The sequence below is a fragment of the Cololabis saira genome, chromosome 22, assembly GCF_033807715.1.
Source record: "Cololabis saira isolate AMF1-May2022 chromosome 22, fColSai1.1, whole genome shotgun sequence".
Taxonomy (NCBI): domain Eukaryota; kingdom Metazoa; phylum Chordata; class Actinopteri; order Beloniformes; family Belonidae; genus Cololabis; species Cololabis saira.
In genome coordinates this window covers 534,604-552,081 of record NC_084608.1, presented here as the reverse complement: position 1 = coordinate 552,081, position 17,478 = coordinate 534,604, and the positions used below count along the sequence as shown (strand labels likewise).

At 42.3% G+C, this 17,478-nt stretch overlaps 1 protein-coding gene across 7 annotated transcripts in view; it reads right to left on the bottom strand.

The window, feature by feature from the left end:
- ptbp2a (polypyrimidine tract binding protein 2a) overlaps nucleotides 1-1,126 on the bottom strand; it is a 92,449-nt gene extending 91,323 nt beyond the window's left edge. For 4 of the 7 annotated variants that reach the window (XM_061712930.1, XM_061712931.1, XM_061712934.1 and 1 more), the window contains exon 1: nucleotides 1,016-1,126. In XM_061712930.1, the coding sequence (XP_061568914.1) occupies nucleotides 1,016-1,122 (107 nt within the window). In that variant the 5' untranslated portion in view covers nucleotides 1,123-1,126. The other 3 variants (XM_061712933.1, XM_061712935.1, XM_061712936.1) reach the window with 2 other exon arrangements.
- Nucleotides 1,127-17,478: the final 16,352 nt, after the last annotated feature.

The window sequence follows — 17,478 nt, the reverse complement described above, 5'->3', positions numbered from 1 at the left end:
CAGGAAGAAGAAGCGGAAATGACGCTAATTGCGTCATCACGTCCTCCGCGCGTCGCTGGTTTGATCCAGATATCCCAAATGATTAATTACCATGTAAACGGAATATTCCCAATGTTTGAGTAAGCGGAATATTAGCAATAACCCGAATTTTGACTGCATGTCAACGTAGTCAATGACTACGTTGACATGCAGTCAAAATTCGGGTTATTGCTAATATTCGGGTTTTAAAAGGGCTTTTGACTGCATGTAAACGCAGTCAGTGTTTATAATAGAGGCGCAGAAAAAAAAGTTAATGATTGTTAGAGCACAAAAACAAAAGACAAATAAACAGTTTGGACTATCAAAGTATAAATATACATGTAGTGGGATGTCAATACAAATTTGCATCCATGTTTTTGTAGTATAAGTACTATATAGATTAACTGTACAGCAACGTATAGCAATGTATGAATGTGTTTACCCACACATGCACTACCACAAACATACTCATATGCACACAGACAGTACACATATACACACATCCAGACACCACACACTCTCTTGTGTACACCCCCATGCAAGCACGCACACACTCACTCTCTCACACACACACACTCACACACACGCACACACACGTTGAACCTGTTGGCTCAGCTGCTGCGAGTTAAGGCTGATTTATGTGTCCGCGTCACACCGACGCAGCCTACGCCGTAGGCTCTGCGTCGATTTAACGCAGGACCATAATTCAGGCTTCAGCTGCAATGTTTCCTGAACAAGTGAACAAACGGGCGTCCCAGACCCCCCACGGGCACCAGCTCATGTTCAGAAACGGGACCTTTGGGAGCTAGGAGCCGTTAAAGGTGCCGTTCATTAGCTGAAATACAGTAGCATGCTAACACTTACTCCAATAAAACACAACAGAGCCGCGTGGTCGTGACGCGCTCCCAGCTTTTGCATTTACTCCGACTCGGTGGGCTAAACTCGATCAATACACATCGAATTAGATGCACACTTGGTATGGTTTATAAACGATTACCCGTCCATTTGTGTCGCGTTTGAAGTGTATCCCTGCGTCGCTGCCGTTCCCTCTCCGGTTCCCCACGCTGGCGACACAAACACACGAGAGCAAGATGGAGACACCATAGACATGTCTCCTCCTCCTTCCATGGAGCTGCTGCGATACGTCAACGACGACGCCGCCATATTGGATGAGGCAAGACTGCGCTGTAAACTAATACAAGTAAATTGACTTATTTTCATAAAGCGCCTTTCTACAAAGAAATATACGTTTTACGTCTCATGTATTCATTCCCACACGTACGGATATACTTGGGAAACAGTTAGGCACCAAATATGATATATTTAAAGGAGCCGTGTGTAAGAAATGGCCAAAACTGGTACTGCATTCATTTTCAAAATATTGTTGAGCGGCGTGTCCTCCCCCCCTCCCCTCCCCGACCAGAGGTTGCCAGGTAGGCTGCAGAATGCAGCAGGAACGTAGGCTGCAGAATGCAGCAGGAACGTAGGCTGCCATGGCAAGCGACGAGTCCTACACAGTAAGTTTATTTTCTGCATTTAATGCTTTATGAAAGATCTTTTGTGAAGTAATAATGTACTGCAAAATTTACTAATGGCGATTAGCCAAACAGAATCGTAAATGTTACCACATTTCAGTCGGAGCATACGTTTTCAGTTAGTTACCCTGTTAAAAATGTCTTTATTAGGCTAGTGTTGCGATGTAAAGCTTTTTATGAACGCATTTGAAAAATCCATGCAAATTCTAATTTTGGGCTATGCAGTAATTTAGTGTTTGGTTGGAAACACTATAGGCTCATATCGATGATAACTTTTTGTAACGTCGACAATACCACATGTAAAGTCGAGGGTAATTTTCCTAAAATACATCAGTCATGTAATGTCTACATGTCATGTAATGAAAAATTACATGACGTGTAGAATTTGAATTAAAAACACGTCCAAAAGTTCCATGTATGTGGACCAAATTATGCGCTTTTGGTATTGAGGATGTTGCCGTGGAATTATGCCTGATACTTCCAAACTAACACTAAATTATTGCACAGGCTAAACGATAGAATATGCTTATAATACACGTTTATGTCAAGGTAGCCTAGCACTTGTACCTGATGATCTTTGCCTGTACTGCTCTCTCTTGTTTCAGCCTGATTTAGACCTCACTTTTGAGGTACCCTCTCTTGAGGCTGATGAGAGCTGGGCAGGTGAGAGGAGGCGGAGCAGACCCAGGAAAAGAAGAGGGAGAGGGACAAGAGAGGGTGCAGGTCTTGGTCCAGGAGACACAGAGCAGAGAGGAGAGAATCTAGAGGGAGGAGATGGACCAGGTGGCAGAGAGCAGAGAACTGAGAGAGAGAGTGCAGATCATGTTTCAGGTGGAAGAGGAGAGAGGGCAGGCCCTGCACCAGATGACCGAGGCCAAAGTGGTGGAAGAGGTCAGAGAGGTGGAAGAGGACGAAGAGGAGGAAGAGGCCAAAGAGGGGGAAGACAACAGAGTGCAGGTCCTGGAGGTGGAGGTAATTCAGGTCCCAGTGCTGGAGGTGGTGGCAGAGGAAGGAGGAGAGGAGGCAGAGATGCAGAGGAAGAGGGCAGAGTTCAGGTGCTCCCAAATGACCGTCGAGTACAGACAGAGGTTTGTTTCCAGAGTAGGCTATACTAAACATTTGATAGGCAGCAGTAAAATTATGACTTGTAATATCACCATCTGTATCTATGTCAGCATCTTATGTAGTTTTAATCAAATGTAAATGCCAAATGCTATTTTGTGGTTTGTTTACTTAGGAACTCATTCAAAACATGAGTGAAATGGGGCTACGAACACTCGCAACCCGGATCTTCTCCCGGAACCCTGGATTGGTTTTTGATGCCCTGCCTCCATTGGATAGCACCACTCTTCCACCTGCAGCTGCCCTTCCATGGTGTACCTGTGGGAACTGCAGGGAGATGGCCACAGATGCAGAAAGGAAATGCTGTGGCCAGGGGCCTGAGCACTGCATAAGCAAATTGCCTCATTTCGAGCTTTACTGCTTGGAAGATGGCTATTTGCGTATACACAGTGACTACAGGAATGATGTGTTGGTGGTAGCAGAAGTTACAGAACCAGGCGATGATAATAGGCAGTTTAGATATGCTGCTTATCGCCAGTACACCTTTTGGCAGCATGGATCACTGGGCCAGGGTAACCGTCGTGTTATCCCCAGCTGCTGCATTTGGAGAATAAGGGACAAATACCCTGACCCTCAAGGCCAGTACACTGGCTTTATACCCACAATGTGAACAAACTTTACCCACTCCAATTTAATTGAAGTTACTTGTTGTATATACTTTGTTTTACAAATTGTTTGTTTTGTTCCAAGTTTGTAAAGAGACTTCTTCCTTGTTCAATAAAAAAAGTTTATTTATAATAACAATGCTTTGCTTTTTACAATATAGAGGAACAGTAAAAAATAAATAAATAAAACGAGGGATAAACAGTATAAATAGTATAAATAACTATTGAACAATTAGCTGCTCTGTACTGTGGAAACTTTATGAAATGGTTTAAAAGCAGCTTGTGGCAGAAAATGGAAATGACAAGGGCTGAGAGGCTCTGGAAACGGGTTTCACTGGTCTTCACTCTGGAATGCTGACACTGAGGAGAGCAAAATAAAAACAGAAATAAGATTATTTTAAAAATAAATGTAATATGCATTACATCTAACTTGGTGTGTGGTATGTAGCCGCAGATGCAAAAGAAATAAACGGGTATTCTACCTACCAAGACCTCTCCTGACTTGGGTGCGCAGGAGTTCCTCCTTGGTTGGTGCCGGCACAGGGGGAAGAGGGCCGTACTTTCTGGGGTCATCGGGTCGAAGACTCCTCCGCCTGGGCATTCCCTTGCCAGCTAGCCTCTTTTGCAGAATCTTTGTTTGCAGTTCTGGGATGTAGCCATAGGTCTTCGATGTCTTCTTGGTGTACAGCATATACCTTTGGGCATTTTTCTTGTACAGCCTCCTGTACCTAAAATAAAAGCAGAGAAAATAGATTGTTCACATTCCAAGGGCCATGTTTTACAGTCAGTGTTTCCCCTACCATTGCATAGGCCTGGCGGGGCCGCCTGGCGGGGCCGCCAGGCCAACGAGCCCCCCTGCCAGGCCTAAAAAAAAAATGTAATATGCCAAAAATAAGTGGCATATCCATTCATTCATAAATCAATGATCATTTACATTTAGGAGCGCCTGTGCAGCGCTTTGTTGTTTAGCTTACATTTTTGTTCTGATTAAGCTTCTTTTTTTGGTAAGCAATAATGATGAAAATAACACAGACAATAGATTGTCTTTCCACTCGAACCACTAAAGGTTCATTTTTTCCCCAGGCATTGTCAAATGCATGTAACTCTGTTGTAACAAAACGGGAAAAAAATCTTCTACAATGTTTAAATTATTTATAACTGATATAATCTCAATTGTGAATAGGGATGTTTTGTCACATATCCCGTCAGCACAAGCAGCCCGTTAAAAGAGGACCATCCCAGAGGGTTTTCATAGAGATCCCTCTGAAATATCTAGAAAAGATCAGACCAGCACACTGCAGCCTTTCAGGCCCATGACACTTTGGTTAAAGGTTAGATTAAGCCTAATGATTTAATTGAAGTGATATCATTCTGCAATATAGGCCTACAATGATTTTTAATGTAAAACTTGGTTATATTGCTGCATGTCACATGTCCAATATGCCGTCCCACGCGCCTCGTCTGTTTAGGGTTTTTTCTGTGGGTACCACCGGGCCTGAAAAAAATTCTAGGGGAAACACTGTTTACAGTACAGTGTTTTATATAGAGTTTCAATGGTGTAATCAGGTAAAATGGTTACCAACATCCAACATGTAGAAATGAGCATGTCACTTACTGCTTGCTTCCATCAGACTTGCACAACTCTGGGCGGTCCTTGTGGTAGTTATAATCGATCGCTGCGAGGAGCATCCTGGCCTCAAAGACAGGAGGGCTAAATGCTGAGCGCTTGCTGGCATACATTAAAATAGGATTTTGGAAGGACTCCAGATCAGCAGTGGACCTGTGGGGGTGGGACATAGAGACATTTTTTTATTTTTTGGAAAATCACTTTCTAGGTACAGTATGTGTACACACTCATTAAATGACCTGAAGTTCAGGTATACCTCTCCTCTAGAACTTCTGAGGCATCCATGGTGCACTCCTCATCTTCCAATGCTTCCTCTGTAGGTGGCAGGTCTTCTCTATAAATAGTTTAGTTGTTTTAGACAAAAAATGCTTCCAAATATGAAATGAAAATGAAAACAACGTGGCACTGATCACTGACCGATTTGAAAACGTTTCAGACGATGCATGTCCAATACTGGAAAGTGATGGTGCAGTCAGGTGGTGCTTCTTCCACTGTCTTTTACTTGGGGTTGAAGTGCTTGGACCATAATAGCTGAAGAGACAAGCGTTTTTGTCATAATTATGGAACACTCCACACATTTACCATAATATGCAACAACCAACACATTTACCACAGACTAGTGTCTAACCAAAGATAATGCGGGGAAAATTACGTCTGCATTCGTCATCAATGGCTAACGGCAGGGAGCAGATATTGGCAGAACACCGGTGCAACACCGGCCGTTCAAAGTGAACCCTGATTTATGGTTCCGCGTTAAATGGACGCAGAGCACACGCCGTAGGGTACGCAGCTCTTTAATGCAGAAACAGAGGATGAGGACTTTGATGAGTTTGATTAATGTAAAAACTGAAATAAAGTAGCCTACAATCAAACAAAGTTTTTTTCCTGCTCTATTTTTAAATACGCACACTCGTGTGATTGTGTTTGTGTTCCGCGGCGCACGTGTGTGTGTGTGTGTGTGTGTGTAGACGGGGCCTTTGGGTTCGGTGCGCCGTGTGTGTGTTTTAAATACAGAAATTACACAAAACTGAGGGTGCTGCTTTCCAAACGGCGCCCGTATGGTCGCGAAAATATGGTATTTATATATGAAAGCCAAACATTTAGCTATGAACCTTACCTGTCCAGGAGAAAATCAGCAACGTTGGCGTCTGTCTTCAAATTCCTCTCCGCTTTCAGCCGTCTCCATCTTTCAAAAGCATCTCCTATACAAATCCTGGTTTTATTTCGGACCTTGTCACGACGTAACTCGGATTCATAACGAGGTCTTTTAGTTTTTGGAACGCTAGACATGTTTTCATCCAACACGTTTGTAGCAGCTGCTGCAATAATCAGAGCCGAGCTGGCAACCCGGATGCCGAAACAATACTGACTTGGTGATTGGGAGATAGGTGGAGGGTGGAGCTTCAGAAACAATACTGACTTGGTGATTGGGAGATAGGTGGAGGGTGGAGCTTCAGAAACAATACTGACTTGGTGATTGGGAGATAGGTGGAGGGTGGAGCTTCAGAAACAATACTGACTTGGTGATTGGGAGATAGGTGGAGGGTGGAGCTTCAGAAACAATACTGACTTGGTGATTGGGAGATAGGTGGAGGGTGGAGCTTCAGAAACAATACTGACTTGGTGATTGGGAGATAGGTGGAGGGTGGAGCTTCAGAAACAATACTGACTTGGTGATTGGGAGATAGGTGGAGGGTGGAGCTTCAGAAACAATACTGACTTGGTGATTGGGAGATAGGTGGAGGGTGGAGCTTCAGACCAAAACAAAAAATGACAACATAAACATCAGTTGAGGGCTGCAACTCCTCTTTTTAAACTAGAATATCCTGGCTTGAGTGCTGTTGTCAGTGACATAAGTATTTGAAAAGAACATGATTTTTAAATGTCTGTTGACATATCTGGGTCATTTTATGATTCGTTTTATTATTCTTCTTACACACAGCTCCTTTAATTTTCTCAGATGGCAAAAATAAGAACTTTATTGATCCCACATAGGAGTAATTCATGTTATATCAGCTATAGACAGGGCTTAATTTGTGCCGGATCCTGCTGGAACAAGATCCGGTACCTATTTGATTGGATCCGGAACATCCTCTGTCAATCAACCCGAATTGAACATTTTTTAATTTCACCATGCTGCGCTGTGACGACTTCTTGGCACGTCCAATAGGAGAGAAGGGAGAAGAGAGAGAAAGTAGAAGAGAGAAATTTGTGTCCAATAGGAGAGAAGGGGGCGGAGCCTCTGCACGACTCTTCTCCTTGCGCCGCGGAGCACATACACATGAATGGAGTTGTGTCGGTTGTTGTGTGGATAATGTTCTCACTCCAAATAAAATAAAACGCACCGCTCCAGGGGCCTTATGTACTAAGAGTGCGGCGCACAAAAAACGTGCGTTCGCCACTTTCAACGCTCACGGTCGGATGTACAAAGAATGATGTGAACGTAGAAAACTGCGGTCCGTCACTCACACATTAAGGCTGGTTCACGCACTTTTCTGAGGTTCTGTCCGTTGGCGACACTCACTGGTGATGCAGTGAAGTGCAGAATATGAGGAAACGTAACGTCAACAATAAGGACATGACAGTCCCGACATCACCAGATAAATTACACAAGAGTGGAGCAAGGCCGCCTTAATGCACGGGCTTACCTGGGCTGAAGCCCAGGGGCCCGCCAACTTCAGGGGCCTATCATTTTGGGGTCATGATGAGCTGAAAAAGTCATATTGTTTTGTAACTTGTCAGGTTTCCTGTCAATCACTCTATATGCACGTTACGGGCTGCTGATTGGTCCAAATTACGAGTGACCCACGTGGGCCCCACGGCCTGTGGGCGGGCCTTAGGCCATGGGTGACCCATCCGAGTGTGTTGGGGTGTGTCCCGCTATGATTGATTGACAGTTGCAAAATGTCGGGGAAGAAGTGTGAAAGCGGAGCCCAGAAAAGAAAAAAGACGGTAGAAAAAGAGATTCGGGAAAAAGAGTTGCTTAAAAGCATTCCCGAAGCTAACAGGATCTTTTAAACCTGCTGCTGGTGATGGACCAAGCGGGGGAAGCTCAACCCACCCACCGGAGGAAACGGTGAAGGCGCCGCCCGCACCGATGGATGTAGGAGAGGAGCGGTCTACCGCCCGTGGAGGGGAGGAGGAGGGGAGGAGGAGGGGGGTCCCGGGTCACACGAACCCCAGAGAGAGGACCAGTCCGCAGACCAGGCACGGCCCGAGTCAGATGACCCTTATAACAGCGACCCGGGCCGCTGGGGAAACAGCATTAACGTGAATGTGCGCGCCTACTGGGTGAAAATGGGACCGGAGTCGTGTCAAAACAAAGATGCTGGCATATCGGCATCGGAACGCCAATATAAGCAGCAGAGAAGATTTTTCTCTAAAATGCATTTCAAACGCAAACTCAGTAACGGGGAGTGTGTGCCCAGAGAATGGCTGTGTGGTACAGTTCAGAGAATTTGTACGGGATGAGAAGATGAGCAGCACGTGTGCAGTGGAGTTACTGAAATGTTTAAGAAGAGGAAAACTCCATACAGTGTTTCCAAACACAGACATAGGTCTATTCCTGGCAATGCCAGTGACTAACGCAAGTGGAGAAGAGTCCTTCTCCAAACTGGGCTTGGTGAAAAATAGACTGCGATCCACCATGCAGCAAGAACGAGTCATCTCACACTGATGTCATGCTCAATAGCATGACATCCTGCGTGATCTGGATTTTAAGGACATTATCAAGGCCTTTTCTTCAAAGAAGACCAGGCGAATGCACTTCTAGAAAGGTAAGAAAGTGCTGTATTAATTGCTAGCTTGTGCAGGTTTTAAATTGTTGTGGTTGTGCAGTGTCTGAAGAGAAATGCATACCGTATTTGCTTAGATGTTTGTCTAGATTATACCGTACTGCAAATCTTCTATAAGCCATGTTGCTATCCATGGTGCTGAATGGACGTGCATTTGTGTGCAGGTGCATGGGGGGGGGCGGACTGTTATATGTTAATATATATATATATATATATATATATATATATATATATATATATATATATATATATATATATATATATATGTGTGTTATATGTTTTTTTTATAGTCTATGGTTAAACCTGAACATGGAACTTTATTTGCATCACAGACCTTACTGTGCAGGTTTAGTTCAACATTATTCTGTGTCCAGTCCAGCTGTCAGTTCAGCAGCAGTCTGTATTTTACAGTTCTGATAAAAAGTGGAAGTGATCCCAAAAATACAGCTTTACTGTGTGTTAACTATATTATATGTAAACTTTCACACATCTTGGTTTGCTGTGTGTGGTTGTTATAAAAAGTGTCATAAAAAGTGTATTTTGTGTTTATACTCAAGTGGGCTCAGTGATACGTTAATCAAAATCAGATTTTTTATAATAAGACTATGTAAGTCGAGGGGATGGGGAGCCTACAAAACCTCTTAGCCCCAGGGCCTAACATTAGGTTAAGGCGGCTCTGGAGTGGAGCTGCAAAAATCTCACAATCACTATCAACTAACGACAGGAGCTCAACGATGGAACCTGCACCCGGAGGAACCTGCTGATGGCAGGATCGGGAGCGAGTCCTCAGGCACCACACCGATCTGCTGGTCCAGGACTAAGACTGGACCATCAACTGGTTTAGGTACCAAGAGGATCTTCTGGATCTCTGTCCTGAACTGGACCAGCTGCTCTGGTTCAGACCAACATGATCTTTCAGCTGGAGCTGCTACAGGTCATCTCATACTCATCTGTCTGTCGTCATGACGACCGTATGGGAGGACTACTGGAGATAAAAGCCAGATCCTAAACATCCCATAACTGTGTCTGGACAGAAATACATTAAAATTAATTTTGCAGCAAAAACCGGTTCTGTAAAGTTGTCTTAAACAAAAAAAAAGGTGTCACGGAAAGGTTGGTTGCGAACTGATGTGAATCAGCAATGATGAAATAAGTTTTTATTGAATGTTTAGGCAACTTTCAGAGTCTGATATGGGGTGGGCTGCAGGTTCTGCAGGATCCAGAAAGTGTGTCTCCGCTGATGGACCGGTGTTGTGCCAAAAAATGACTGCCTGCCAGAATGTGATTTGTGGCCGCGGGAGCGCGCACAGCAGCCCGTTGAGCGAGAGCGCTAAACGTCAGATTTTCAGATTATGAAACTCAAGAATGAGATCAAGTAATATTTAGGCAGAAACAACTTTTCATTAACTGTATTTGGCCTTCAATCAATATTTGGCAGGTAAAAAGACCCATTTCCAGGGGAGAAATCAGATTCTGGCAGGCAATCACTTTTTGGCACAACAGGGATCTAGACCGGTTTCTCCTCCTGCGGATGCAACAATCCGAGTTACAGCAACTTTGTTCTTTATTTCTCATGTTTGCACCTCGATAATCCCGTTGGAACAAGTTGTCTTTATTTCTGCAGCGGAGGAATCAGATCGTAATGCTTCATGTTTTAAATATAAATTCATGTTGTTCACATTGTTATACTTATGAGAGAGGTGATCGCACACATCCACAATGTGTAAGACTAAATAAACGTGTGCATTGGTCTTAATCCGTTAGTATATAATATGCATGAGAATAAAGCAGAACGAGGAGCCGTTTTTCATCCACCAAAAATTCTGGTGTCGGTTCTTAAAATACAAACAAGAAAAGCAGGGTGTAATGATGCCCTAACGCTGCCCATAAACATTCACAAACCCGTACGATCATAATAAAACCACAACTCTTCACGGAACGCAACGCAAAGCAAAGAACAATGTAGGTGTCAAAGTGAATCCCAGAAGGGCCGGTGTCCTGCATGTTTTAGATGTTTCACTGCTTTAACACACCTGATTCTCATTAATCATCGTCACCAGCTTGTCATCAAAGTCTGGATAGTTCTGTTGATGACACAGTCATTTGTATCATGGTGCAATGAAGCAGGGAAACATCTAAAACCTGCAGGGACACCGGCCCTCGAGGACTGGAGTCCGACACCAGCTGAAATCGGAAGAAATGCCCCAAAATGAATTATTTATTCCAGCTCAGAGCCGATTTTTTTTTTAATTTGTTTTACCTGTTTTTGCACATTTCTTGTTAGGATGAGCGTTTTTTAATGGATAATTATCTTCATTATCATATTCAAACATATTTGAGGGAGGACACGGGGCGGGGGTGTTGTGCGCTCAAATCCACGCTGATTGGGATGTACAGAGAAACATGCGTGGATTTGGGCGAACGCACAGTTTTGTTCATCTGAATTTTTGCGTTCATGTGGATTCCATGCACGGTTTCACGTTGAAATCCACGCACTCTTAGTACATGAGGCCCCAGGTCTGGAATGGAAGCGAGCCGAGACCACCTCTCCTAGGAGATCTCACCTCGCTTGTTTTGTCCAGCATCCAAGCACGATTGCTGCGTTCACATGTACCAAACCCTGTTTCAGAACAACTGCTCCAAACGGGACAGATGGGAAAACACCCTAAATAAACTGTATCCCATTTTATCCATATTCTCTCGATGTTTATTTATTTCTTTATTTCAGATCCCCATTAGTTGCCGCCTCAGCAGTAACTATTCTTCCTGGGGTCCAACAGTACAAATATACATTTCTGTCAAACTTTTACAGTACAATATAAAATGTTAGTTAAACAGAATAAAACAAAGTAGATAACAAGTACAAAGAACAACAACTAAAAAGAAAAACAAGACAAAAAAACAAAACAAATAAAAACTAAATATAATAATAAGCAGAAAACAATGAAAAAAAGAAAATGAATTTTCCTAAATGAAAAAAACGAAAAAACCAAATAACCAAAAACAGATAGATTAAAGATAAATCCAAGTACAACTAAAGATAAATAAGTGCATACTAAATGAGGCAAATACAAAAACAAATGTCTTATTTCTCATTGAGAAGAAAAATGCTTGACAGGATAGTTGAGTGTGCTCCAAAAAGTGGACTCATGCTGGATGAGGCAACAAGCTTAAATAAAAAGAGCACATTAATTGTATATTTGAGGCTTCAGTTGCCAGAGATACATATTTATTGATCTTGTCGAGCTAGACGACTTAAGTGCTGAAGGTATTGTCCGCAAACTTTTGGCTTGTTTAGAGGGGGCAAAGTTAAATGAAGCCTTTCTCTCAAAAACGCTCATCGGCCTCACGTGCGACGGTGCGTCTGTCATGCTTGAGCAGAGTGGCAGCCAGATTACAAACTCTCTTCCCAAACATATTGGTATGGCACTGCTCTGCACATCGTCTTGAGCTCTCAGTTGGTGATGTGATGAAAGAAATTGGGGCTATTAATCATTTCAAAATCCTCATGGATAAACTGTATTCACTATACAGCACATCAAGTAAAAACAGGATGGAACTGAAAGAAGCTGCCGACAGTTTAGACATTCAGTTGTGTAAAATTGGACGGGTCCTGGACAACAGATGGGTAGCATCCAGTTTCAGAACGATCGAGGCTGTATGGAGAAATTATCCTGCGCTCCACAAACATTTTACGCACGCAGTGGAGGATGCCTCGCGTGACAGCACGACCCGTGAAAGCTACAACGGCCTGGTCAAGCGCTTGTCATCTTATGCGTTTGTTAACAATTTAGGATTAATGTATGATGCACTACAAGAACCGTCAGAACTTTCTCGAGAGCTCCAAAAACGAGACTGCACAATAATAATGGCACATAAAGTCATTTGTCGGCAGATCAGGGTCTTGGAGGCCATGGCACAGCAGCCGGGACGTTACAGCCAAGTGGTCAAGAGGGGAATTGAAGAGAGCTCCTTCCAGGGTGTCCCTCTACACACCGGATGAGCCAGTGATAGAGACCTGGACCAGAGAGAGTTTCTCGGGAGCCTGGCACGGAATCTGGAGAAACATATGCTTCACAGGGGAAAGACCAAAGAGGATACAACAAGTTCATAGACGATTTAAAGGTGCTGTACACGCAATATTGGCCACAGGATGCAGCGGCACTTTGGGGAAGATGAAGTGGAGACACTCTGCCAGCAGTCTGCCCCAATGATGGGGAATTTATCCCAGATGGACTGAAGGACCTTTTTGCTGTGGTCAACACTGTCCCCATCTCAAGTGCAGAGTGTGAGGGGCTTTTCCCAGATGAACTTAATCTGCACCGCCAACAGGTCTTCTCTCCTCACATCACACATGAAGTTACAACACAACTTACACTTCCACTCCATTAGACCCACTTCACCCTGCAATTTAAATAATTTAAATTAATGTCTAAACCACTTTATCCCTGTTTTGCACTCTTGGCTATTCAAAAATAGCACATGTACAAGTTAAACCGTGTTTGTAATCTTATCTCACCCGATCCAATTGGATTCTGTCTGGGGAAACGCTGCCAATAGCAGTCTGTAGTGCAGTATCTGTAGACAACATGAAAAAAATGATGATTTATTAAGGTTCAAAAACATTCTTAAAATAATACATAATGATAGATAAAATAAAAAGTGAATATACAGATAAAAAAACAAATCAAAAACGTTCAAAAATCTTAACTCACCTGATCCAATTGGATTGTGTCTGATGGGGGAAACGCTGCCAATAGCACTCTCTGTAGTGCAATAGCCTATCTGTAAACAACATGAGCAAAAAGATGATTTATTAATGTTCAAAAACCATTCTTAAAATACACAATGATAGATGAAATAAAAAGTGAATATACAGATCTGCTCTTTCTATTGATGTTTTTGGTGTTTTAACAAAGTATTACCAAAGGGTTCAAGTCGTAAAACCTTAGTTGAGAGAAAAACATTTAAAGAAATAGCCACTTGAAATAGAATGACTGTGGAAACCCTTGGGTGCATGACTAATAAAATAAAACCAATTATTAATTATACTATTTCACAATACATCCTACATGTAGCTGTTAAAAGCCCCGAAGAGAATCTCTCAACCAAAACACTTGAGCCTACGAAGAAACACGTACACGATGCTAACCGCCTGGTTAGCATCATGCTAACCAAGCGGTTAGCATGATGCTAAACGCCGGGCTAGCATCATGCTGCCTGGTTAGCATGATGCTAACAAGCACACATGCATTCTCGCTAAGCAATGTTTGTTTCATGTTAACACACACATACACACTCCGAAAACACCGAAATACATATACTAACTACTTGCAGCTAGTAGACGATCAATATGGAGGAAAGAATGATCTCGGCTGTGAGTTTGTACTGACCAGTAGGCCTATGTTTAAATGCAGCAAAGAGTTCAGATTTCTGATTGTATCAGATAACGACATGCAGAGACAAAACATGAAAAGTTTTACTTACCGAATCAGGGCAGATGATAAACACGCTGAAGACAAAGGGTGCGTCCCAATACTCCCCCTCGCCCTCGTTTTCTTCACTAACCCTAACTTTTGCGCGTTCCCGTGAAGGTAGTGGTGTCCCAATTCCTCTTTTCACCAAGGGGGAGGGGGCATAACGAGGGCTAGGGGCTGACAATAGCCCCTTCAAATCGAGTGTTTTCAGATGCTGACTTGGCGAGCGAGGGGGTATGAAAATTTCCCAGAATGCTTTTCGTCGTCATTTGCGGACTGAATCAAAAAAAAAACATGGAGGACATTTCTTGTTTTTTTGGGAATAAAATCAATATTTTGAGTTAGTTTCTGCATAAAAATGCGTTTTGATTACATTTCTCGGCGCAAACCAATATTTTACTTTCATAATATTCACTCAGTGAATGTACATAATCCCTTTTTTGTCCGTTGTTCGCTAAGATCGCGCCGGAATATGGTTACGTAAGCTACGTAAGCTCCGCCGTAGGTTACGTAAGCTACGCCGTAGGTTACGTAAGCTACGCCGTAGGCTGCGTCTATTTAAAGCTCGCCGACCGAGGAAAACATCCTTTGCAGACTCGTCTCGATTTTGAGCAAGCAAGCATTTTTTTCAGTTTTTTTGAGTCAAATGGCGACCCGCAAAGAGCAGGATATTGAAAAGGAAACCCACAAATGTAAGTATAATGTCCCATGGAATTAAAAAAATCACAGTGCTTTTGTATGTTTTAACAGTTTGAACAGTACATAGAAATACCACATTGTTTATTGTTTATTTTTAATACCAAAGAGTGAAATTACCGGAGTCAAATTACTTGTTGGACAATGTTAGAACCTGGCCAATAAAGCTGATTCTGATTCTGAGTTAACGTAAGATAATGCAATATGTGGCTGTTCATGACGAGTCGGGTAGATAACATGGCCGTGTCCTGTTAACTACTCGTTAACTCTCATATTTTCTACAAATTTGTTGTATATTTCACATTACTATAAGGCAGCAACGTTATTTGGGGGGGGTTACGAAGTAATAACGTCGCTTGCTGCCTTGTTATCATAGTTCAAACTTTTTGTTTTTTTTGTTTGTTTGTTTTTTTTAACGAGGACGTTTGTGCATTGCAGTAATCACATTTCATTCCAGGGACTCCGGATCAGGTCCGACACCTAATAAGCTTTAGGACTAACAACGAGGAGAATTTTACTAAGAAGAAATATGCTGCTAAACCACTGTGGGAGTGAGTGATCTAGCTATCTGCTTGCAGAATATCTGTGATGGGGTCCTTAACCATGGTATAACTACTATTCATCACTGTTTTCTGTTACAGGAAACTCATCAAAGAGCTGGAACTGGAGGGGAAGGAGACCACAGCAAAAGTTGGCAAAAAATTGGAAAATCTTAAAAAAATATATAAGGTAAGCAATGGTTATGGTTATGGTTATGGTAAGTAATGTAATGAAATGTATCTGTAAATGTATTATCTGCTGAAGAGATGATGCTTAACAAAAAAAATACATGTAAAGTATTTATTAATAATCTTCTGTAAATTGTGTGTGTGTGTGTGTGTGTGTGTGTCTTATGCAGGACCTCAAAACCCCTAAAACCGGCTCCTGGACAGACAGTGGGGAGGCCACAGCAGCCTCATGGCCTTTCTACAAAGAGATGCATGAGGTTTTGGGGTCCAGACCTTCAATCCAGCCTCCATGTTTGTTGGCGTCTTATGAAGATCCCTCGCAAATACTCATGGTAAGTTTAGCAGTAAAAAAGCACAATCTTATTCCCCAGTCCTTCTTCCTATAGCTAGCTTGTGCTACGACCGGTGGTTCTCTAACTGTTATTTTCTTTTCAGAACATAATCGACCCTCCATCGTCACCGGTGTCCTCTCTGACAAATTCAGAGGAAAGCACAGAGGTAATTTTTATTTATACAGTGATAATGAACCTGGTATGATGTTGTGGGTGTGTATGATAGTCCAGTCATGTGTGTAATCAACATGTGTATCCATCTTTTTTTTTATCTCAGAACACTTTGGAAGACGCCAGCACATCGGCCTCAAGCTCTGCCTCAACAGCTGGAAGAGGAAGCTGGAAGCTTCAGGCATCAGGTCCACTTTCCCCCCGATCCCCCCAAAAAAAAGAAACTCTCTATGCAGGACTTCCTTCAAGCTGAGGCCGCCAAAGAAGACAGAAGATGTCAAAAGAATGAAGAACACATGGACAGGTTCCTGAACCTTTTAGAGAAAATGGTGGACCAGACACCTCATCAGCAGTAGCAGCACATACACTGCAATTTTTTTTTTTTGTACATATTTCTGTGCAAATTTTTTTATATGGAACAGCACCTTTCTTTGTTTTGCGTGCAATGTTTACTTTTTTCTTTTTAAAAATTGTATTTGAATATAGCAAATAAAGCCTTTTTTACCGCAGATTCTCTCACTATCCTTATTTTACTATTGATCTCGTTGTACAGTTTATAATTTGAGACATTACCTTACTTTGAGAAACCCCAGAAGAGAAAACTGTTGTGTAACAAGTTTTATTAGACAATTTAAAAGTATTTCCAAGTGAGTAAAACCACACAAGTACAAAACTATATGAAGAACACATGGACAGGTTCCTGAACCTTTTAGAGAAAATGGTGGAAAGGACACCTCATCATCAGCAGTAGCAGCACATACACTGCAAACTTTTTTTTTTTGTAAATATTTCTGTGCACATTTTTTTATATGGAATATAAGTGCCATATTAACAGCGCTACAGCTGAAATTAAAACAGCTTTTGGCTCTCAGCTTCCTGATCAGGCTAGGGATGGAAACGAGGGGTAGGGGGAGAATTGGGACAGGCACCTGGGCCAAGTGCCCTAGATCTCAAGTGCCCTAAAATCTCCCCCTTCTTTTTACGGGCTTAGGGAAGAAAAGAAGTGCGAGTGGAGAAAAGAAGGGCGAGTGAAGGAGAATTGGGATTGGCCCAAAGTGGCAAAAAAACAGGTAGTGGGTGGTGGTTAGAAAGTCTGCTGGATCCGCTCCGCACGAAGACCAATTGAAAATGTATCTTACCAAAATATCATCTATAGACATGGATCTTTTCAAAAATCATAAGTAAGTTTGGTCACCTTGAGTGGTGCTGATATCTGATCTGGCCCATGGACTAATTGTACAGTATATGGGATGTGAATATTTTATATATTTTATATATATATATATATATATATATATATATATATATATATATATATATATATATTTTTTTTTTTCTTTAACTGTAATGTCAGAGTTTTTTGGAGTATTTGT